This window comes from Corythoichthys intestinalis, chromosome 9 (assembly GCF_030265065.1).
Source record: "Corythoichthys intestinalis isolate RoL2023-P3 chromosome 9, ASM3026506v1, whole genome shotgun sequence".
NCBI lineage: Eukaryota > Metazoa > Chordata > Actinopteri > Syngnathiformes > Syngnathidae > Corythoichthys > Corythoichthys intestinalis.
This window is the reverse complement of record NC_080403.1, coordinates 50,225,008-50,250,777: the sequence shown is the minus strand read 5'-3', so window position 1 is coordinate 50,250,777 and position 25,770 is coordinate 50,225,008. Positions and strand designations below refer to the sequence as shown.

The window sequence follows — 25,770 nt, the reverse complement described above, 5'->3', positions numbered from 1 at the left end:
TCTGTTAATCTGGGCAAGTTATATTTTTAGCTGTAGACCTGCCTGAAGTCAGCTATGATTTCTCACAGAATTTCAACATAATCTGACCCTGACCTTGACCTAAATGCATTTTCTCGAATTCTTACAATCTCAAAGGTATCCCAAAATGAATGGGCATCCCTAACGTTGCTGGAAATGACACCTTAAGTGTCTTCCTACTCTGTTTGGTTCCAAAATGATGTGTGTTTGAACATTAGACACGCTGGACTGGCAGCCATTTTGAATTTGACCTCTCCCGGGCCTCAGGGGTCAAATCAGAAATACCTCCACATCTGAAAATAAATCTTATGGTGTATACTAGCTATGGTAGAAATTTCATGCTTTTCTCAAAAAGTGCACAATCGTTATGCAAAGCTACTCCACAAAAAGGGATTATCGAGTTATCTTGAACACAAACATTCAAAAAAGTTATACGGAACCACCTTCAGTTGTTGATAGGAAAAAGATAATCTACAGTATTTTGTGTTGCGGTAATTCAATTTATTTCGAGAAACTCACAAAAGTACAAAAATAAGAAAGGGAGGTGATTGCAGTGAAGTGCGTTTATTCGACACAATTGATTGGATACAAATATGTTTATATACAATGAAAACAATACAATAATGTAAAGAACGCTGTCATTTGAATAATTATTGTTATTAGTTGAATTAAACAAAGATTTTAAAAAAGGTTTAATGCCACAAGTTTTGATAATTCTTTGGATTGTTTGGAGGATTTATCGCACATTAATCCGTCAAACTGGGATGACTGGCTTTGATTGTTCTTGTTTCAATGCTATTGACGAATGTTTATTCGCCCCTCCAGGTCAAAAAGGATTGGACGTCAATGGCAGCCAATGAGTTAAAGGTCATTTCAGGTAACTTCGAACTATCCCACTGTCCTACTTTGTAGTTAATGATTGAGAATGTGTTAACCTGAGGTCCATTTTGTCCCCGTTGAAAGTCATGCTTTCATTCCGGAGCGTTATGAAAACCATGTGATGTTTTAACATTTTTTAAACACAAAAATGCTTCAAGTAAAACCTAAAAAATGTAGCTATTATTAGCCTTTAAAGGTTATTCTGTCAAAGAACACCAATAAGACAGTTTTAGAAGTGTTATTGACATATTTCAAGACAAAACACTTAAAGTTATTACAGTGTTGCAAATCACAACTTTGGTCTTGAAGATTAAAAAAATTACAATAAGATTAAACACAGGTATAAAACAAAAACAAAAAAACTGCATGTTCCAGGTCGGACTGACACTTTGTTGGTCATGTGACCGGGAAGGAAGCTTCTTACATGCCTGCTAATTAACGAAGCAACTTTAGCTGCACCCCCACCCGTGAAACTATAACCAGTAAAAAAGATGAGGACCAGATGATGGAAAAACAAGTTCTCACACTTTTAGGGAGAAATGTTTTTACAAAAAAAGTTTTTGTTTTCTATTAAACTTTTCGAGTCCAATTGCACAATAACGAAGGCTTGTCGCCTTCACGTGTCCGGCGGCTACGACCGCGACACCGCTAGATTCTGAATGGCGACCCATCTGTCCACCCATTTGTCAGCGAGTCCATCCTGGTGCACACCATTAGCGTCCTCCCTTTGTCCTTTAGCGATATCGCTAGCAATAGCTAGCGCACCGCCCTTGAGGAAGCGCACAAAGTTCTCCCCGACCAGCGGGCCCATCGCGTACATGCCGGGCCCCTCGGCTGACAACACCTGGTGAGTAAAGGGGTCCACGTCGATGGGGTTCCTCCGGCAGGTGATGGCCTCCTCCGGCCGGACCCCGAGAGGTCGACCCCGTTCGGGTAAGAAGGACAAATTTGGGTGGGCGCCGATCAACACCAACGCTTTGGACACTTGGACCACGGTCCGCCGGCCCGTGTCCGACTCTAGCACGCATTTGCGGTCCGGTCGGAAGGACGCCACGCGGTGGCGAGGGAAGCTGAGGTAGCCGGTGTAGGATGACGAAGACAACGAGAAGGCGGGGGGCGAGGAAGACGAGTCCAGAGGGGACGCCGGTTGGTGCTGCTGTTGTGTCATCATCTGGTGAACCTGAAAAATAGAAGAAAAGGACAGTTGTGGAAAAGTCCACGCTGCAGTGCAATGCAAACACACTAGGCGGCAGCATAGTTCTAGTTAATTTTTTTGACAATAGTCATTACAATGGACAGCTACAGTCCCTGACAAGTCTTGTCGCTTATCCATTTTGTAGAAACAATTGCTAATAACTAGGGTTGTTCCGATCATATTTTTTTGATCCCGATCATTTTAGTTTGAGTATCTGCCGATCCCGATATTTCCCGATCCGATTGCTTTTTTTTTTGCTCCCGATTCAATTCCAATCATTCCCGATAATTTTTCACGATCATATACGTTTTGGCAATGCATTAAGAAAAAAATGAATACAACTCGGACAAATATATACATTCAACATACAGTACATAAGTACTGTATTTGTTTATTATGACAATAAATCCTCAAGATGCCATTTACATTATTAACATTCTTTCTGTGAGAAGGATCCACGGATAGAAAGACTTGTAATTCTTAAAGGATAAATGTGACTGTGTATATTGTGACTAAATATTGCCATCTAGTGTATTTGTTGAGCTTTCAGTAAATGATACTGCAGCCATTTAACTGTTCTGCCCAAATGCATGATGGGAAGTGCAACCATGACAGTGCGTAGTGGCACCAATTGATATATCTTCTCTGCGTGGGAAATATCATAGGGTGTTAAGAAAAAGATCAACTATATCCTTTCTTCCCCACATTGCTTCCCACGATATTTCTAATAGTTGAGAGAGGGATTTTAAGGCTTTAGCCAATTAAAAAAGGACTCCAAAGACTGTCAAAATTCACTCTACTCATTTTACACTGCCTATTAGCTCTATATATAGGTAAAACGGCGCCATTATAGATTGAACGCGACAATGCGTGAGTGGGTCGTGCAGCGCATGCGTTAATTGAGTTAAATATTTTAACGTGATTCATTTTTAAAAAAATTAATTACTGCCGTTAACGCAATAAATTTAATAGCCCTACTTTAAGCCAAAACTAAAGACTGTGGATGAGTGTAAGACATTTTGTCTGTAACGTTAAATTCAATTAGAAAATGATTAAAAAATATATATACAGTGGGGAGAACAAGTATTTGATACACTGTTTTCCAATTGTCAGTGTATCAAATACTTGTTCTCCCCACTGTATATTAAAAAAGGCATGTCCGATATTTTTTTGCCGATTCAGATACTTTGAAAATGACGTGATCGGACTAATAACTTGACTTTTAATTATTCAAGTGGTTCCAGAAATGGCCAAGACCCTCCCAAATTATGTTGAATGTACAAAAATATATTTGTTTCACTGAAAAAAAGATTTATCATTTAATGAAGACAAAGATCAAATTTTGGCAGGACAAAAGTTTTGTCGCCAACAGAAAGTTGAGTGAAAATTGAACAAAAAATGTACTTCAAATTTAGTCACAATATACAAAGTCACATTCATCCTTTAAGAATTACAAGTCTTTCTATCCGTGGATCCCTCTCACAGAAAGAATGTTAATAATGTAAATGCCATCTTAAGGATTTATTGTCATAATAAACAAATACAGTACTTATGTACTGTATGTTTAATGTATATATTCGTCCGATTTTTATTCATTTTTTTCTTAATGCATTGCCAAAATGTATATGATCGGGAAAAATTATCGGGAATGATTGGAATTGAAACGGGGGCAAAAAAAAAAGCAATCGGTTCGGGAAATATCGGGATCGGCAGATACTCAAACTAAAACGATCGGGATCGGATCGGGAGCAAAAAAACATGATCGGAACAACCCTTACCATAATTGGTGCATGAAAGTGGTAAACTACAATCAGGTGATAAAGAACACAAAATGTAGGAAAAGTGAGGCCTCTGACCTTGTGGTACTCAGGGTAGAGCATCTTGGGCAGCTGATTAAAAATGAGCCCCGGATCGGCCACGTCGCGGCGGAATGCGTGGTAGACGGGCGTGTTGAGGTGGTGTGCCGCCAGCACGGCGTCGGCGGCCGTCAGCCCGGCGCCCACTACTAGCACCGGGTCGGAGGACTGGTCCAGCTCGCCGCGGGAGATGGCGGCCTCCAGCTCCCAGAAGGAGTGGCACACGTAAGGCAGCGACTCGCCTTCCACTCCCAGACGTGCCGGGATGTCGTGGGTGCCCGTGGCCAGCACCACGTTGCGGGCCAGCAGAGTGAACGGCAGCCGCTCGGCGAGAGAATCATCTGGCGGATTTAGGAAGATGTTTCGAATGTTTAGTTGTGAGTCACAACGAGACGCGCGCGAGGCGAACGGTCCGTACCTGCTAGATCCTCGCCATCTCGACGCTGATGCCCCTCGATACGCCAGCACCCGCGGGACCCCCGGCTGTCGGCGGCCCGCCATGTGACCGAGGTGACGGTGGTCCCGTGGGCGAAGTTGCGCTCCAGTGACATTTGCGTCACATAGTGCTGGTAGTAGGAAGCGATCTCGGCCGGCGTGGCGCGGTCGTTGCGCACGTTTCTGGGAGTGAAAACAAAACTTTTATTAACACTTGGTTTGGGTTATACTTCAAGTCCTGTTTAAAGTAATAGTAAAGTTCTGATTTTGATGCTTTTCTACCTCTAGCTGTAGTTCTACTCATAGACTTCACTATTAGTTCACGAGACAGCTCCTACGGACATTGCGCCACGGTTTCCCACTTGAAAATATTAGAGAGGCCTGTAGTTGTCAACATGGGTAAACCAACAAGCTTTTCACACACTGTTGCTGGTATTTTGGCCCATTCCTACATGCAGATCGCCTCTAGAGCAGTGATGTTTTGGGGCTGTCGTTGGGCAACACGGACTTTCAACTCCTTCCACAGATTTTCTATGGGGTTGAGATCTGGAGACTGGCTAGGCCACTCCAGGGCCTTGAAATGCTTCTTACGAAGCCACTCCTTTGTTGCCCTGGCTGTGTGTTTGGGATCATTGTCATGCTGAAAGACCCAGCCACGTCTCATCTTCAAAACCCTTGCTGATGGAAGGAGATTTTCACTCAAAGTCTCTCGATGCATAGCCCCATTCATTCTTTCCTTTACACAGATCAGTCGTCCTGGTCCCTCTGCAGAAAAACAGCCCCAAAGCATGATGTTTGCGCCCCCATGCTTCACAGTAGGTATGGTGTTCTTCGGATGCAATTCAGTATTCTTTCTCCTCCAAACACGAGAACCTGTGTTTCTACCAAAAAGTTCTATTTTGGTTTCATCTGACCATAACACATTCTCCCAGTCCTCTTCTGGATCATCCAAATGCTCTCTAGCGAACCGAAGACGGGCCTGGACGTGTACTTTCTTCAGCAGGGGGACACGCCTGGCAGTGCAATATTTGAGTCCCTGGTGGCGCATTGTGTTACTGATAGTAGCCTTTGATACTGTGGTCCCAGCTCTCTGTAGGTCATCCACTAGGTCCCCCCTTCACCGTTCTTGTTATCATTTTGACGCCACGAGTTGAGATCTTGCATGGAGCCCCAGATCGAGGGAGATTATCAGTGGTCTTGTAGATCTTCCATTTTCTAATAATTGCTCCCACGGTTGATTTCTTTACACCAAGCATTTTACCTATTGCAGATTCAGTCTTCCCAGCCTGGGGCAGGTCTACAATTTTGTCTCTGGTATCCTTCGACAGCTCTTTGGTCTTGGCCATAGTGGAGTTTGGAGTGTGACTGACTGAAGTTGTGGACAAGTGACTTTTATACCGATAATGAGTTAAAACAGGTGCCATTAATACAAGTAACGAGTGGAGCTTCGTTAGAAGAAGTTAGATCTCTTTGACAGCCAGAAATCTTACTTGTTTGTAGGTGACCAAATACTTATTTTCCACTCTAATTTGGAAATAAATTATTTAAAAATCCAACAATGTGATTTTCTAGTTTTTTTTCCACATTCTGTCTCTCATGGTTGATGTTTACCCATGTTGACAATTACAGGCCTCTCAAATCTTTTCAAGTAGAACTTGCACAATTGGTGGTTGACTAAATACTTATTTGCCCCACTGTACAAACAGGAAACAGTGTCTGAACAGTGATTTGGTCGAGGATTCAAGGTCATTATTAAATAAAATTTTAAAATTGTAAAATTTGAAACGTGAAAAAAATAAAATGAATGGAAAAAACTAGCGTACCTTCAGCTTGAAATATTTACGTAAAATGAATGATAACTGCCCGGTTTTTTGCTTTCAACCAAGAATCTAGACTGTTTTACGTTCATATTTATAGACATTCCAGGATTTACGCATTTATTTACAAGAATTTTCACTTTCCAATTTTTTAACAGCTCTTCGTTTTGTGATGGCCGCCATGTTGGATTTTGTATCCATACAAAACAGGGTAACTTTACATTCAAATAATCAGGCAATTTTCGGCCAACTGTCCATTTTTGGGGATAAAAAAGATTGTAATTTAGACATTTCTGCGTCCATACAAAAAAAAAAAAATCAGCTTTAACGCATTTTATGTAACATTTCAACCTAAAAACAACGAGGGCTGCCAAGACGCGCTGAGGCAATAATGATATTGGAATTCAACCTAAAAAAGTTTGCTTTTTTTGAGTAAAATTAAGATGATTCTGTATGCTTTCCTTAAGTATTAAGTTTCTGATGTGAAATTGATTTATTAGCTGACCAAAGCACACGGTCCCAGTTGAAGCCTGGGACGGTGTGTATTTTTGTGTGGGACCAAGATTGAGCTTTTTGGCAACAAACACTCTTCTGGCGTGCCACGAAAGATGCGCATGCTGAAAAGCACCTCATCCCCACTGTGAAGTATGGGGGTGGGTCAGTGATGCTGTGGGACTGATTCGCTTCCAAAGGCCCTGGGAACCTTTTTAGGGTGCATGGCATCATGAATGCTTTGAAATACCAGGACATTTTAAATCAAAATCTTCTGCCCTCTGCCCAAAAGCTGAAGATGGGTCGTCACTGGGTCTTTCAGCAAGACAATGACCCTAAACATAAGCCTGTCGCAATATGCAATAATTCCATTTATCGCACGGTATATAAAAATAAAGGCGGTAATTTTCCCGCTGTGATTAATCGCCTCGCACGCGCGTGCGTGCGGCAGATGTGTGGCAGAGACGTGCTGTTAAAAGTTCGGCTTCCTTTTGCCAACTACGCAACATGCTGCGACGAGGACTTGCTCTGTTTTATTGACTTCTGGGTATGTTCGTTTTACACATTTGAGTTTGAGTGACCATCATTCAATGGAGGGAGGCGGGGCCAAGTGCACTGTCGGCGCATAGCAATGAGCGAGCGATGTGAGGAATACGAAAATGGACGGAAAACACTACAGCTTCGGTGTGGGAAACTTTTGATTTGAAACCAAATAAAAATGGCAACCAAAAAGGACGAACCAGTCTGCTAAATGTGTTTGGAGGTTGTTTCAACAAAGATGGCCAACAGAATAAATCTACATGCTCATTTGAAAGTTGAAACACTATCACCCTCTTCAGTTTTCACTGCTCACGTCAATTGACAATTAGAGGTGTTCGCTTGATGTGACAAATACAAACGACACCGCGCAAAACAAGCGTTCCCTCACAGAAAGTGAAGTCCACTACATTGCTGAAGAAACGAGACCGTTTTACCTCTGTTTAATGTTATTTGATACTTATTGAAGCCAAATTTTTGTTACTGCTACTTAATTACTCTATTTTTTTCTCTGTTGTTGAAGTGCAATCACTGTTACAACTTTATACCTCTGTGCCTAAATGCTTGAGTTATTAAGTGCAATTTTATTTTTTCTTGAAAAAAACATTTTATTTATTATGTGTTTCTGTGCGGTATTGTCTTTTACTTGAAAGAGGCATGGTCTATTGTTTTTAGTTGTTATTTCTTAAAAAGTATTTTTGAATTTAAGAGTAAACATTTGTTGCGTTTAGATGAGTGTAAAAAAATGGGGGGGGGGGGGGGGGGGGCGCAATAATATCGCATGTCGCAATAATTTTTTTTAGATAATTTATCACCCAGTAAAATTTGTTATCGCGACAGGCCTACCATATGGCCAAATCGACACAGAAATGGTTCACCAGACACAAAATCAAGCTCCTCCCATGGCCATCTCAGTCCCCAGACCTTGTTTTGTTGGCAAAAGGGGTTTGTACAAAGTATTAACACCAGGGGTGCTAATAATTGTGACACACATTATTTTATGTCAAATAATTTTTTCTTAATGTGGGATTTTTTCCCCCACTGAATGAATGCACTTGTATTGAAGGTTGGATTTTTCTCTTTTTTTCCATTAAGGTCCCATATTATTTTAATTAAAAAAATTATTACAAGCTAAAAAACACATCTTTTTCAGGGGTGCCAATAATTATGGAGCGCACTGTATCTTTGTTTTAGTTCAGATTTACATTCTTGTTTTGGTTCAGTTTGTTGTCATGCTCTGCTTTCTGTAGAGGTTTTGTTTCAGTAAATAGCTCTGGTTCTGTTTGTGGTTAAATTCCAGATTTTGCTGTGGTTTAGGATCTGGTTATAGTAGGTCCAATTATGATTCTAGTCTTGAATCAGTCTTTGTTCTAGTTTGTTTGAGATATTGGTTGCAGTTCAATATTTCCAAGAAAAGTTTTATCCTGGTTATGAGACCCTAATGGTAGTGCGTACCGTACCTTCTCTTGTCTTTCATCCAGTCCTTAAGTTTGAGTCCTGGCAGTTCCATCCAGTTAGCGAGGCTGAGCGTTAACATGGATCCCTCCATTGCCTAAAAATGCACAAATGAGTCAGGAGTGTTCGGCGCCCGAGTCGGGACGAGCGAGCGGGTACATACATGCCAGGCTCCACCGGGGGGCCCCTTTCCCAGGACCAGATGCGGCACGGCTCTGTCCGGCCGGCGACGCCACTCCAGCGGGGACGTATAGTCCAGTCCGAAGTCGCTGTCGGGAAGCAGCAACGAGTCGAACAGCACGGCCACAGGGTTGGACGAGCGTCCCTGGAGACCCTCGCACAGGTACTCCAGGTCGCGATCCAGCAGGGAAACGTCAGGTTCCTCTGCGAGCTTGCTGTGCAGTAGCGGGTTCGGGTGCGATGCCTCGGGCGACAGGTAGGGGGTGTAGCCCGACAACAGGTAGGACAGGCAGATTCCTGACGGGCCGTTTCCTAAGAAACGCCAAGAGAGCCCGGTTTTGAATTTCACAGAGAGCTAATGTGTCAGTCGCACTGACGATGGGGTTGAATTTCACACAAACACCTTTTTGTCTTTTCTAAGTGTAACCTGAAACACTTTTGGATTGTACCGTAGCGTTGACATTGACCGTTTCCATTTAAGATTTACTGCTTTTTCCTTTAATTAAAAAAAAGAAACAAATATATATACATATTAGGGCTGTTAAATGATTAAATTTTTTTATCAAGTTAATCACAGCTTAAAAATGAATTAATTGCAATTCAAACCATCTCTAAAATATGCCATTTTTTCCGTAAATTATTGTTGGAATGGAAAGATAAGAAATAAGACTGTGCCCTCCATAATTATTGGCACCTCTGAAAAAGATGTGTTTTTTAGCTTCTAATAATTTTTTAAAATTCAAATAATATGGGACCTTAATGGAAAAAAAGAGAAAAATCCAACCTTCAATACAAGTGCATTCATTCAGTGGGGAAAAAATCCCACAAAAAGAAAAAATTATTTGACATCAAATAATGTGTGTCACAATTATTAGCACCCCTGGTGTTAATACTTTGTACAACCCCCTTTTGCCAAAAAAACAAGGTCTGGGGACTGAGATGGCCATGGGAGGAGCTTGATTTTGTGTCTGGTGAACCATTTCTGTGTAGATTTGGCCATATGTTTAGGGTCATTGTCTTGCTGAAAGACCCACTGATGACCCATCTTCAGCTTTCGGGCAGAGGGCAACAGATTTTGATTTAAAATGTCCTGGTATTTCAATCTTGCTCAATCTTGGTCTCATCTGACCAAAGCACACGGTCCCAGTTGAAGCCTGGGACCGTGTGTATTTTTGTGTGAGACCATGATTGAGCTTTTTGGCAACAAACACTCTAAGTGGGTATGGCGTGCCACGAAAGATGCGCATGCTGAAAAGCACCTCATACCCACTGTGAAGTATGGGGGTGGGTCAGTGATGCTGTGGGGCTGTTTCGCTTCCAAAGGGCCTCTTTGAAACACCAGGACATTTTAAATCAAAATCTGGTGCCCTCTGTCCGAAAGCTGAAGATGGGTTGTCACTGGGTCTTTCAGCAAGACAATGACCATAAACATATGGCCAAATCTACACAGAAATGGTTCACCAGACACAAAATCAAGATCTTCCCATGGCCATCTCAGTCCCCAGACCTTGTTTTGTTGGCAAAAGGGGGTTGTACAAAGTATTAACACCAGGGGTGCTAATAATTGTGACACACATTATTTGATGTCAAATAATTTTTTCTTTATGTGGGAATTTTTCCCCACTGAATGAATGCACTTGTATTGAAGGTTGGATTTTTCTCTTTTTTCCCATTAAGGTCCCATATTATTTGAATTAAAAAAAAATATTAGAAGCTAAAAAACACATCTTTTTCAGGGGTGCCAATAATTATGGAGGGCACTGTATACATTCAACATACTGTCCATAAGTACTGTATTTGTTTATTATAACAATAAATCCACAAGACGGCATTAACATTATTAACATTCTTTCTGTTAAAGGGATCCACAAGAAAGACTTGTAGTTCTTGAAAGATAAATGTTAGTACAAGTTATACTAATTTTATATTAAAAACTCCTCTTAATGTTTTCGTTTTAATAAAATTTGTAAAATGTTCTACCAAAAAATAAAGTAGATACACTAAATACACCACACGGTGTCAATAGCGAGTTTAATGGCGTCATACAACTGTCATAAGACCAAATGAACCACCATGAAGCTTTGAATCAAGTGGCTTCAAAGGTTCATTGCTTCAAGAAGCTTCATTTGGTCATCACTGCTCCCTTGGGGGAGACAGTCAACCTCTGCTGCCACCTGCTGTCAACACTGTTGTTGTCCTACATGCCTCCTAGCATGCATTGCAGCGCTACAGATGTAAATAACAATCAAAATTCATGTTCTGTCCTAATTATTTCTTTAGTTACTGTTCCAGTTGTTTCATTAATTGCTAGTTATATTTGGTAACACTTTATTTGACAGTGGCCCCGTAAGACTGTCATTAGACAATCATAATTATGACATGACACTGTCAATGAGCATTAAAACATGCTTATAACAGATGTCATTTTATAACAGATGTCATTTAGTGTTATCCAGCAAATCATCTCACTTTTGAATGGATTTAAACGATCCAAGCTGGACATAAATGGAGTTAGTGACATAATTTACTAGATGAAACTTAACGACATTGTCATAAGCACTCAGTAATGCCTATGTTAGTGTCATATCATTATTATGAGGCTCTTATGACAGTCTTATGACGCCGCTGTCAACAAATATGCCGCACTGAACTATAAACAGCAGGATTCAAAATGAAGGAAAAAAGTAGTGGCTTATAGTGTGAAAATTACGGTATTTTCATTTTTCTCTCTTTTTTTTATTTTATTTTATTAAACCTTTTACCAATTGAAAATACATTAAAAAATGTATTTAAAAATAAAATAAAATCCCAAAAGATCAGGTCAGTATACTGTTTTAAATGTTATAAAATGTAGAAAAAAATTTTTTTTTTTTAAATATTGCGTGATCTTCTTTACTGTTTTTCCGTTATTATTTCTATTTTAAATATATAAAAAATAACATACATGTAAAAAATAATAATAATAACAGTAGTTTTTTCCCTTTTTTGTTTTTTTTAATTACAAAAAAATAAACATGAACATATTTAGGTTTTTATTTAGGTTTCTTTATCTAAATTATAAATAGAATGTTTTTTTCATTTAAAATGCAGAAGAATGGTTTTTAAAAAATGAAACAAGAATACTTCTGAATAAAAAGGCTGCCAGTGATGACAATGAGTTAAAAATACTAATTGAGTTTAAATACAAAAGCAGCATGTAATTGCGCACTCAATGTGAGAACTTGAAAGTCAACATTTGTGCCAATTCATCATTATGTATTCAGCTGGCGTTTTCTTGATGAGGAAAAAAATGGTGCGTCACTCCAAATATTTTCATCCCGAAAATAAACTGAGCTAGTCTGAACAGGTTGTGTGAGCCTTTTACACAAGCAAATTAAAATAACAAAAACACGTGCACGTGGGTCACAATAAAATAATATTGGGATGAACTGTCGGTAGCGATATTTCAAAATAATATTACACAAGTAAAAGTACATCTGAAAAATTTACTCAAGTAAAAAAAAAGCATTCAATGAAAAGAACATTGTAACGGCATACAACGTGTGATTTTTTTTTTTTTTTTTAAATAAAAACAATGATATTTTTTTCTCAGCATAACGTCATCATTTAAACTGCTCAAAAATGGATTGGACGTCAAGCACCGTCAATGGCAGCCTGTGAGCTAACTTATGTCCGGCCCATATGAAATCTACTTGCCATGAATGTTTGACACCCCTGGTTCACAATGATCTTGTGGCAGAACATTAGCTACGTCTATTAGCTTTCCATGTTTTGTTTTGTTTTTGCATCGTCAGAATCTCATTTGTTCGTATAAGGTTGTGTATAAATTTAAATGTGCACCCATGTGCATGTAGGTGTGTTGTTTTCGCTCACCTATGATCACCACAGGCACAATTTCTCCAGGGACTCTGTTGTGGAGCTCCATGTCATCCGCTGAGGAAATGGAAAAAACACAAGATTCGTCAGGACATGAGTTTTCTTTTTTTGGTCACGACATCATTGCGGTTTCTCGCACACGTTTATGTAAACAAGGGAAGGCACACCCACACACACACCTCCTCTACAAACACGTTGCATCAACACATGATTTTTCACCATAGACTGTCAAGAAGAACTTGTCACCTGGTTAGTAGTCAAACATGGAAACATGACTCTCGGAAACTAAGGCGCAAGGAAACACGCTTTGGAGGACAAGCATTGTCAATTGATGAATGCAAAACCACACTAGAGCTGCAGCTATCGAATATTTTGTAGTCGATTAATCGATGGACCAGTTAGTTCGAATAATCGAGTAATCGGATAAGGAACATGAAAATTTAAAATACCTGAGCTGAGCCTCAAACGGTATATATATATATATATATATATATATATATATTTTTTTTTTTATTTTTTTATTTTTTTAATGAGAATATGTACAACAAAAGAACAATTGGTTAACTTACATAGAAAAAGGCCGCTAGCTTAAATGCTATAAAATGCTAAAGTTTTTTTGTTTTTCTTTAACAATGCTCTTAACAAAGGGTTCAAACAAATATTCCCCCAAAAAACGACTAAATATACCTACAAACTAAATTAAGAATGCATTAAAAAACATTAGCTCAAACAAAAACTTACGTTGGTCCTAACAGGGAGCAGTTGGATTCAGCCACGTGAAAAGAGGCAGACCAGAGGGCACCACCCTCATCAATAAAACTAAATGCAAACACTTTCAAAATAAACCATTACAACGCCACTCAATTAAACGAATACTTGAAGCAACAAAAATGAATTAGAATTTTTTTTTCGAATCAAACACTTGAATTAATCGATTAATCGCTGCAACCCACAGAAGACAATTCTTTTGTGACTTATTAACGGTACCTTTTTAATGTACTGTCAAAACAAGACAAAAGTCTTGTCGCTTATCCATTTTGTAGAAACAATTGCTAATAACTAGGGTTTTTCCGATCATAATTTTGCTCCCGATCCGATCCCGATCATTTTAGTTTGAGTGTCTGCCGATCCTGATATTTCCTGATCCGATTGTTTTTTTTGTTTTTTTTTTTTGCTCCCAATTCAATTCCAATAATTCCCGATAATTTTTCATATACATTTTGGCAATGCATTAAGAAAAAAATGAATAAAACTCAGACGAATATATACATTCAACATACAGTATATAAGTACTGTATTTGTTTATTATGACAATAAATCCTCAAGATGGCATTTACATTATGAACATTCTTTCTGTGAGAGGGATCCACGGATAGAAAGACTTGTAATTCTTAAAGGACAAATGTGACTTTGTATATTGTGACTAAATATTGCCATCTAGTGTATTTGTTGAGCTTTCAGTAAATTATACTGTAGCCATTTAACTGTTCTGCCCAAATGCATGATGGGAAGTGGAACCATGACTATGCGTAGTGGCACAAATTGATATATCTTCTCTGCGTTGGGAAATAACATAGGGTGTTAAGAAAAAAAGATCAACTACTACCTTGCTTCCCCACATTGCTCTCCATGATATTTCTAATTGTTGAGAGAGGGATTGTAAGGCTTTAGCCAATTAAAAAAATTCACTTTACTCATTTTACGCTGCCTTTTAGCTCTATATCTAGGTAAAACGGTGCCATTATAATTTGAACACGACAATGCGTGAGTACGTCGTGCAGCGCATGCGTTAATTGCTTTAAATATATTAACGTGATTAATTTTAAAAAAAGAATTACCGCTGTTAACGCGATAAATTTGATAGCCCTATTTTAAGCCAAAACTAAAGACTCTGGATGAGTGTAAGGCATTTTGTCTGTAACGTTAAATACAAATAGAAGACAATTTAATTAAAAAATACATATATATTAAAAAAAGGCATGTCCGATATTGTTTGCCGATTGCGATACTTTGAAAATGACGTGATCGGACCCGATCGATCGGGACATCTTTACTAATAACCTGACTTTTAATTGTTCACTTGCTTTCAGAAATGGCTCATATGAAAGCTAAGACCCTCCCAAATGATGTCAAATGTACAAAAATATATTTGTTTCACTGAAAAAAGATTTATCATTTAATGGAGACGTAAAGGTCAAATTTTGGCAAGACAAAAGTTTTGTCGCCTACAGAAAGTAGTGTGAAAATTGGACAAAAAGTGTACTTCAAATACAAAAATATGTTACATAACATAAGCGAATTGAGTAGTGGTGCTGTGAGATCCAAATTTTATATTTTGTATGACTTCCATAGGCTTCGGCAAGGATTCATAGAATTTATTGATGAAGTCATCAGGAACATACATGAAAGCAGTCTTGCATGCCTTCCAGAGTTCATCAACATTCTTGGGTTTCGTCTTCCATGCTTCCTCTTTCATCCTGTTCATGTCTGGTGACTGGGCTGGCCAGTCCTGGAGGATATTGATCTTATTTGCCTTGAGGAACTTTGAGGTAGAGATTGAAATAAGCGATGGACCACCATCCTGCTGCAAAATTTGTCCCTTTTTATGGTTAGGAATGTAAGCGGCAGCTAAGATTTGTTGATATTTCAGACTATTTATGTTGCCTTCCACCCTGGAGATCTCTCACACACCCCCATACTGGGCGTAACCCGAGACCATGATTTTGCCACCACCAAACAATTGTTTTCTGAGTAAATCTCATGCGGGCTCCAGTAGGTCTCCTGCAATATTAGCGGCGTTTGAGGTGTAATTCAATGGAAGATTCATCCGAAAAATCCGCCTTTCGCCACTTTTCCAGCGTCCATCCTTTTGACAGGCTGTGGGCCTGGGCAAATGCCACACGTTTTTTAATTGTCTGCACCCTGAAAGATAAGTAGTCTGAATCGGTGCTTAAGCCCATAAAATCAGTCGCACCCAAGCATCAGCAGAGGACGACAAAACTAAAAAAAACACAAGTAAAAACTTGGCATTGCACTGTGCTGTCATTTTAATCTGTTTGAGCGGGGCATGTGCGTTAATTGTGACAAATATTTTAACGGGATTCAAAAAATTAATTACCGCCCGTTAACGCAATTATTTTGACAGCCCAAGCAAAAACTCAAAATCCAATCAAGACTTAAAATTTAGACTAATTAGAAATTTAACTAAGACTTAAAGATAGCTTGACAAATGGAAATTCAATTGAAACGTGGGAAAAACACCAAACTTTTAAGTGATGTGTTTAAGCGTAATTACATTTTTAGATAAGAAATAAGATGAAAGCCGGGAATTTTTTAAATTTTTTTCCCCCAAGTCACATCTGAGATGCAATTGTTGGCTGTTTTCAACAATGTACATCGAAAATAAAGAAATTGATTGTCTGAAAATGTTTCAAAATGAGGTGAAATGTCTTGTTTTCTCATGTAAATTTTAGGGCTATCAAAATTATCGCGTTAACGGGCGTTAATTAATTTTTTTACGTTAAAATATTTGACGCAATTAACGCACATGCCCCGCTCAAACAGATTAAAATGACAGCAGTGTCATGTCCACTTGTTACTTGTGTTTTTTGTCTCCCTCTGCTGGCGCTTTGGTGCGACTGATATTATGGGTTGACATCAACAATGGCGAGCCACCAGTTTATTTTTTGATTGAAAATTTTACAAATTTTATTTAAACGAAAACATTAAGAGGGGTTTTAAAATAAAATTTCTATAACTTGTACTAACATTTATCTTTTAAGAACTACAAGTCTTTCTATCCATGGATCGCTTTAACAGAATGTTAATGTCAATGCCATCTTGTTGATTTATTGTTATAATAAACAAATACAGTACTTATGTACAGTATAGGGGTGTCATACGATTAAAATTTTTAATTGAGTTAATTACAGCTTAAAAATTAATTAATCGTAATTAATCGCAATTCAAGCCATCGATAAAATATGCCATATTTTTCTGTAAATTATTGTTGGAATGAAAATATAAGACAAGATGGATATATACATTCAACATACGGTAGATAAGTGTATTTCTTTATTATAACAATAAATCAACAAGATGGCATTACATTTATTAACATTCTGTTAAAGCGATCCATGGATAGAAAGACTTGTAGTTCTTAAAAGATAAATGTTAGTACAAGTTATAGAAATTTTGTATTAAAACCCCTCCTAATGTTTTCGTTTTAATAAAATTTGTAAAATTTTCTATCAAAAAATAAAACTAGTAGCCCGCCATTGTTGATGTCAATAATTACTTACACAATGCTCATGGGTGCTGAAGCCTATAAAATCAGTCGCACCCAAGCGCCAGCAGAGGACGCCAAAACTCCGAAAAACACAACAAGTACACATTTCACTGTGCTGTAATTTTAATGTTTGAGCGGGGCATTTGTGCGTTAATTGCGTCAAATATTTTAACGTGATTCATTTAAAAAATTAATTACCGTCCGTTAACGCGATAATTTTGACAGCCCTAGTACAGTATGTTGAATGTACTGTATATATCCGTCTTGTGTCTTATCTTTCCATTCCAATAATTTACAGAAAAATATGGCAAATTTTATGGATGGTTTGAATTGCATTTAATTACTATTAATTAATTTTTAAGCTGTGATTAACTCGATTCAAAATTTTAATCGTTTAACAACCCTAGTAAATTTATAATTGCTCTTTACCTAAAAAAATGTTTGATCCGATTACTCGATTCATCGATAGAATTTGTCGAATATTCAATTACTAAAATATTCGATAGCTGCAGCCCTATATACATAAAGTCCTTTACTTTTAAAATTAATGTTTTCGTTTCAAATTGAAATTAAAGGTTAACCAAATAATAGGGTTGTTCCGATCAGGTTTTTTTGCTCCCGATCCGATCGTTTTAGTTTGAGTATCTGCCGATCCCGATATTTCCCAATCCGATTGCTTTTTTTTTGCTCCCGATTCAATTCCACTCATTCCCGATCATTTTTCCCGATCATATACATTTTGGCAATGCATTAAGAAAAAAATGAATAAAACTCGGACGAATATATACATTCAACATACAGTACATAAGTACTGTATCTGTTTATTACAACAATAAATCCTCAAGATGGCATTTAGATTATTAACATTCTTTCTGTGAGAGGGATCCACCGATAGAAAGACTTGTGACTTTGTATATTGTGACTAAATATTGCCATCTAGTGTATTTGTTGAGCTTTCAGTAAATGATACTGTAGCCATGCCCAACGGCATGATGGGAAGTGGAACCATGACTGTGCGTAGTGCTACCAATTGATATATCTTCTGTGCGTTGGGGAATAACATAAGGGGTTAAGAACAAAATCAATTGCTACCTTGCTTCCCCACATTGCTTCTCATGATATTTCCAATCGTAGGGAGAGGGATTGTAAGGCTTTAACCAATTAAAAAAAGGCTCCAAAGGCTGCCAAAATTCACTCTCCTCCTTTTACACTGCCTTTTATCTCTCTATATTGGTAAAACGGCGCCATTACAGATCAAGCGCGACAATTCGTGAGTGGGTCGTGCAGCGCATGCATTAATTGCGTTAAATATTTTAACGTGATACATTTTTAAAAAAAAGTTAATTACCGCCATTATCGGGATAAATTTGATAACCCTATCTTAAGCCTAAACTAAAGACCCTGGATGAGAGTAACATTTTATGTCTATAACGTTAAATACAATTAGAAAACAATTTAAAAAAAAATATATATATATATACATATATATATATATTAAAAAAGGCATGGCCGATATTTTTTTGCCGATTCAGATACTTTGAAAATGCCGTGATCGGACCCGATCGATCGGGATGCATCTCTACCAAATAACTACAATAACGGCAAAATGTTGCCTTGCAAATTTAACATTTTTTTTTGCACATGTATTAAATAAATAAGGCTAACTAATAAAAAATAATAAAACATTTTCCATACACTATGAATGAATTTACAGTATACCAGCTGTAAAGACACTCACTCGCTTTAAGTGACAGTGCATGCTGAGAAACGTAGGCAGGTACAACAATCTGCCGAGTCATGCTGACTTAGCCAAACAAGGTCAAGTGACAAGTGCTGACTGTCTCAATTGACAAAAAAAAAAAGCAGAAATCAATATTGCAGCCAAACCAAGAGGAACAAACCACTGCAATGTAGTCACACAAACACACAGTGTTAACCCCTTATGTGCCATTGACGGCGACAGACATCCAACCCATTAGAACTCTCCTACTTTTTAAACGGATTGAATTTCTCTCGCTGTCAATGGCAGGCAGTGAATTAAGCGTAAAAGTCACACTATTATTATATCACACACAAACTAAGCCTGGTAACTAGAAAAGAAAGGAAAAAATGCCGTGTCGTTGCATAAGTATGTGGCACTGAGCCCAGAACGGGGGGCATTTCAGCTGGAGGGTCCGCTGGGAGGAACCCACTGTTGGCAGCTAGCCAACATTTTAGCCCCTTCCCCCTTCCTTCTTGTATAATGTTCCACCTGGACCGCGTTCAAAAACCACACGGCGCGTCCCGGCCTCGCCTTGGAAACGACCTCGGACAACTCGAGTGGGAACAAAAGCCACTTTTCACGGGTCGGGTGGAGATGTGGAACATTCCGAAACGGCGTCATTTCACCATGTTTGCGTTAGGTGTTTCTATACACTTTGTTGAGCCTCCATTTTCGGTTAAATGGCAACAAACATAAACATTTAAGGTGGGAAGTTGGCCTTTGAGTGCACTTTTCTTCATCGGAAATTTGCGACACAGGAAGTTAGCGTCAGTCTACTTTTAAGTCGAAACGTATGATTATGCGTCGTTGTCTCCTAGAATTTGTGACGAGCTCGCCGATATAGTTTTCCTCGAAGGGTATCGAAAATCTGTGACAAAGCAGTTTTCAGGAAAACTAACACCATGAGTTTAAATCTGTTGTTTTTCATTGCAGTGATTGCAACTTTTTAGGAAATTGCTTCTAGAGCAGCCATGATTCATGATTTTATCAACAGTTAACCGATAATTACATTAATCGCCAACTACTTTGAAATTCGATTTGTCACTGAGTGACATTTCTGACCCCATAAAAATGTTCATAACTTAATTTTTTAATCTCTGAATGGTGAATATTGTCTCACATTTTTAAACAAAATGAAAGGAAAAACAGCAAAACAATTCTACATAACATATTTTTATCTTATCTATTATATCTATATTTACATAAAAATGGAACAATGTCTGTGTGTTTGTTACCTATGGACTCTGAAACGCCTTGGGGGGGATTTTGACAGAGTTTTACTTTATGTGTCTGGCAGTGTTCTTTTATGGGTTTGATCTCTGTAAGGCCTCCATTTATGGGCTGTAGCTATCGATAATTTTAGTAGTTGATTAATCGATGAACTATTTAGTTCGAAAAAATAATAATAAACACAATCTCTTTCATCAGATTCCGAACTTAAAAAATGTTGCGTGGTGCAAAACTATTTGTTTTGTTTCTTTTTACGATATCCTTGTTCATATTATTTTGTTGCATTGGAGCCATTTGATGATAAAAAAAAAAAATTATAATAATAAAAACCTGATCTTTTTCATCCGATTTAGGGGTATCCATTTTTTGAAACGGATACCGATAACTTCCTGCTCCTCAAGGCCGATACCGATACAATAACCGATAATATATATATATATATACATATATATATATATATACATATATATATATATATATATATATATATATATATATATATACATATATGTATATATATACATATATATATATATACATATATATATATACATATATGTATATATATATACACACACACACATATATATATATATATATATATATATATATATATATATTTATTTATAAAATTTTTCAATGTATATTCACCTGAGTTTTTGAACACCTGTAGGTCAAAAATACTAGTGGTTGATTCAGCATAGATTTGCCTTTGACCGAACCAGAATTTTCATGATGACATGAACATTATTATAATGAACAAAACAAAGACAGTAACAAAGCTTTGCATACTGGAAAAACAGTAGTGGAAACAAACGCACACATCCCAATCCGACGCCGTGCCAAAAATATTATTAATAGGGCCGATAATATAGTATGTTATCGGATTTATTGGGATGACGTCACAATGCCTATTATCAGACCGATAATTATCGGACCGATAATTATCGTGCACCTCTAATCAGATTTCAATCTTCTGAAAACAATGTGCTCAGGCTCAGACATCCCTAATCGTTGTTCCTCTGGATTATTTTGTTGCTTGTAAACCTTAACTCATTCACTTCCATTGACAGCAACATTTGTTAAACATTTATTTGAACTGGGAAGTGAGAATTGATCATGTTTCACTTCCATTGACGGCGATAGATAAATGTGTCGGACGTCTATCGTCGTCAATGGCAGCAAATGGGTTCAGACTTAAAAATACATTGTAAAACCCCAATGTTTTCCACCTTATACTTACTAGGTCTGTAACGGTACACAAAAATCTCAGTTCGGTACGTTCCTCGGTTTTGAGGTCACGGTTCGGTTGATTTTCGGTACAGTAAGAAAACAAAATGCAAAATATAAATGTGCTAGTTGTTTATTACACACCTTTCAACAATAGGAACATTAGCCTATACAAAGCTATAATTCTGCTCAAAAAAGTAGCGGGTATTTAAAGATAATCCAACAACAATTTGCCTTTCAGACCCTGCATATTGGTCAGCTTTCTTTCTGAAAGAAAGAAGAAAAAAGAAGTCCTGTGCTAAAGAAAAAAAGCAATCCAAATGACAAAGATTTTAACATGTATTTTACAAATGAAATGCCTCGATGAATCTTTTTTTTTCTCATGAATGGTTTTCAAAAGCTTTATTGGTGGACTTTCTCAAGTTAAAGCGCCACACAGAAATTAATCAATTTAATTGTGTAAGCAGGATCTGTGTATTATTCTTATTATTTAATTACAGGTGTTTTAGCTCATTTCAATTTATTTTATTTAAATGGGCTATTATTTATTTTATTATGTGTTTATATTTTACAAATGTGATGTAGTATTCATTTATATTGTATATTTTATGTTGTATAACTTTAGTTCCTATGTGAATATTAGTTCCTACTTGTTTTGTTGCGGTAGGAGGGTTTTGTATTGAACACGGGGCCGTGTTGGTTATTATTATAGCAGAGAAGACAGCAGTAAATCAACAAAGACAAGTCAACTGTGCCCTGATCTACCACTCAAGAGATCTGATGGACTCAAAAAGTGGGTTACGATTGCATATTAGTTTGAAAATCGACCGGATCCACCGTATTTTTACACGAGTGACTTCCGGTCTGCCCGATCCTAGCTACCGGTAGTAGTATTGACGCAGGAGGGTCGCGTCTCGCGTCAAATAATAAACTGCCGTTTTTCTCGCGTGCGTCGTGTTGAGCTGCTTCTGGGACGCATCTAACACGTGGCCGCAATGCGACTGGTGTGCATTGGCTGATTGACTCTAACGCCCACGTTTCACTGCGTTCTTGCGGCGGCCACGTTGCCGCGCCGTTGATATTTCTGGGTTATACTGTCCTACCGTGTTGGTCCTCATTATAGTAGAGAAGACGGAGTAAATAAAATCTACACAAAGAAACTGTAACCCGATCGACTCACAGCCTCGAAAAGTAAGGGTTAAATTACATCAGAAACTCGTTCGGTACGTCACCGTTCAGAACCGAGCACCACGACCCAAACGGTTCAATACAAATGCATGTACTGTTAATACTTAGACATATAACTGCAAGTTTAAAAAAAATCATTTTCAAATTTCTTAAAATGTTTTTTTTTTTCCTTTTCAATTAAGGAAATTTGTCGACTCACCTGAAAATGAATTGATGATTAGTCAACTATCAAAAATAATCGTTTGTGTCAGCTCCAATTGCTGCTATGCAAATATGCGACGTTTTTAACATATTTTACGTTCATACAATCCATTTCCAATTTCAATTAAAAAAACAAAACTAGCCAAAAACATGAACTGTTAGCATTTTAGTTTCATGTAATGCAATGAAATCCCCTCCACATTGTTTCGATTTTACATTTTCAACCTGATGATCGTGTTGAAAAACGACATTTAAAAGTACACGTTCAGTTTTTGTTTTCTAGTCAGCGTATAATCAAACATCCAATTCCTGCTTTTGCCTTTTTGCATAAATGACTTCCCGATTTTCAACCCCATTGCGCCAGCCGTTTGGAATTTCTTTCCTCATTGAACTTTGATGCGGCGAGCACGTTTTTACAAGCCAAATTAGCCGAAAAGTTCCAACATTCACTATTTGAACTTTGCGTGCCCCTCTTCGGTATGACTGCGTGTCAAAACTTGTCGAGTAAATCGCTGGTACGATAAATGGATCGTTAAGTTAATGGGCTAAAATCCCTGAGCTGCTGGTCTACGGTGATTCATCCCGTGGCTTTCTGGCCACCTGCCATCCTGACGTAAAAGCAGATTGGAATTATCTGCCGACGAGGCCATTAAGCAGCTGGTGACGACGCTTCTGTATACAAACAAACACGAAACGGTGACTTCTTTAGAGTGTGTCAGGAGATCTGACCTAATCAAATGTAATCAAATGACTTGTGAAGGCAAACCACTGTATCAACATTTCCTTATAGTGCTGTACTATTCCTGCTTTCCAGTTGTGACAGTAGAGTTTGCCCTTGGGTTAAGGTCTTTTCTTGGAACTGATGTTGACTTTGCAGCCTCATTCTCCTATCAAGGACTGTTTTGTCTGTTCACTTCAAGAGAAATCAAGATTGAAACAAGATTGGATACGTTAAACCCGTCCCAGCATTGCTGTCTCTTGACTGAACGACAATTTAATGGTTAACTGACCATCTGAATGACTGACATGCTCTACAAGTCATTGGCATCTTGGCTCCATTCCTGTCATTGAATAGTACAGTACATGCATATAAGGCACATTTGGCCTTGACATACTTCTGCTGACTTCATGTGGTGTCGTAATTATGGTAAATACCACTTGTCGAGTCGAAAATTGCATGTGAACACCCCTTCAAGTCGTATTTAGGGCCCGAGCACTAGGCGTGCGAAGGCCCTATTGTTTTGCAAAGGATTTTTTTTTTTTTTTTTTTTCCAGGGCAAATGAAAACGGCCAATTCGGAGGCCTGAACATGCACGAAAAGTCACCAAAATTTGCACATCAGTGCGGAAAATTGTAAATTTCGATAATTTTGCAACGTTGAAAAAAAATGTAACAAAATGGCTCAGTGGCGCCCCCTTGAAATTTTAAAATTGGCCTATAACATTAGGGTCTGTCAACGTAGAGCAATGAAATTTGGGGAGTCTATACCTTGTCCAAAACCGCTCCAAAAAAGCATTGGCACCCATATTCCAAACCCAACAGGAAATCGGTTATTTTGGATCGAATATGAAATTTTTATCGATTTACAGGGTGCACATTTGAGGCCTTTTCGCCGAGGGAGTTAGTTGGATCATCTTCAAAATTGGTAAGACTGTTCAGGAGACATATGAGGTCTTAAGTTTTTTAAATGGTGCGTTTTCATTCACGGGTCTGACCTGGGCGTAGTGCCAAAGTCGGCCATTTTTTCGGCAAAATGACAAATTCAGTAAATGACTAATAGTTCCTTCACACAACGTTCAATCTTTTTCATATCTGGCATGTATGTGCGACATCCCACCCTTAACACGAGTGCATTGAAATATTACCCATTAGGCCTAGCGCCCCCTAGTGAGAACAGGAAATGCCTTTTTTTACGAGACAGGTTCCTCCTTCAAGGAAAAAAAATCTGTTGACCTCAAACCTGCATCAGGGGAGCCTTAAGACCTGTGTTCAGGTGCCTGATGAAAAATATTGAGGTTTCGTTGAAGCGGAGGGGTCCAAACAGGAAAGTGAAAATGAACGTCAACAATTTGTCTCGCAAAAGACTTTGAACAGTCATAACTCGGCAGATATACAACATATCTGCGCCAAACTTCCCGTGCTTGTTGAGAGTCATACTCTGAAGGGTCTGGTAGGGGTCATTTGCATCAACTCTACAGTGCCAACTAGTGGCGACAGAAAGGAGTTTTAAAAAAGGCCTTTCCTATTGGGTTTTTTCAACGTAGAGCAATGAAATTTGGGGAGTCCATACCTTATGCAAAACTGCTCCAAAAAGTCTCTTGCACCCATTTTCCAAATCCAACAGAAAATCAGTTATTTTGGATGGAATGTGAATTTTTTATCCATTCGTAGTAAAATATACATTTGGAGGCCTGAACATGCATGAAAACTCACCAAATTGTGCACATACATGCGGCTTTGCGTGGATTTCGATAATCTTGCGGCGTTACAAAAAAATGTAACAAAATGGCTCAGTGGCGCCCCCTTGAATTTTTCAAAAAGGCGTTTCCTATTAGTTTTTTTTAACGTAGAGTTATGAAATTTGGGGAGTCGATACCTTGTGCAAAACTGCTCCAAAAAGTCTCTTGAACCAATATTCCAAACCCAACAGGAAATCGGGTACTTTGGATCAAATGTGAAATTTTTATCAATTAACAGGGTGCACATTTGAGACCTTGTCACAGAGGGATATAGTTTGATCATCTTCAAAATTGGTTAGACTATTCAGGAGACATAGGAGATCTAAAATTTTCAAAATGGTGCGTTTTCATTCATGGGTCTGACCTGGGCGTGGTGCCAAAGCCAGCCATTTTTTCGGCAAAATGACAAATTCAGTAAATGACTAATAGCTCCTTGAAACAACGTTCAATCTTTTTCATATCTGGCATGTATGTACAGGATCCCACCCTTAACAAGAGTGCATTGAAATATTACCCATTAGGCCTAGCGCCACCTAGTGGGAACAGGAAATGACTTTTTTTACGAAACAGGCTCCTCCTCCAAGGAAAAAAAATCTATTCACCTCAAACCTGCAAGAGGGGAGCCTTAAGACATGTGTTCAGGTGCCTGATGAAAAATACTGAGGTTTGGGT

At 38.2% G+C, this 25,770-nt stretch overlaps 1 protein-coding gene across 1 annotated transcript in view; it reads right to left on the bottom strand.

Moving 5' to 3' along the window:
* Positions 1-566: 566 nt before the first annotated feature.
* Positions 567-25,770, bottom strand: part of osgn1 (oxidative stress induced growth inhibitor 1) — a 29,787-nt gene continuing 4,583 nt past the window's right edge. Inside the window, exons 2-7 of the mRNA XM_057846891.1 lie at positions 12,738-12,797; positions 8,848-9,176; positions 8,690-8,781; positions 4,367-4,566; positions 3,949-4,289; positions 567-2,077 (exon numbers count right to left, since the gene is read on the bottom strand). Of these exons, the coding sequence (XP_057702874.1) occupies positions 1,529-2,077; positions 3,949-4,289; positions 4,367-4,566; positions 8,690-8,781; positions 8,848-9,176; positions 12,738-12,789 (1,563 nt within the window). The 5' untranslated portion in view covers positions 12,790-12,797 and the 3' untranslated portion in view covers positions 567-1,528. The remainder of the gene's footprint in view (positions 2,078-3,948; positions 4,290-4,366; positions 4,567-8,689; positions 8,782-8,847; positions 9,177-12,737; positions 12,798-25,770) is intronic.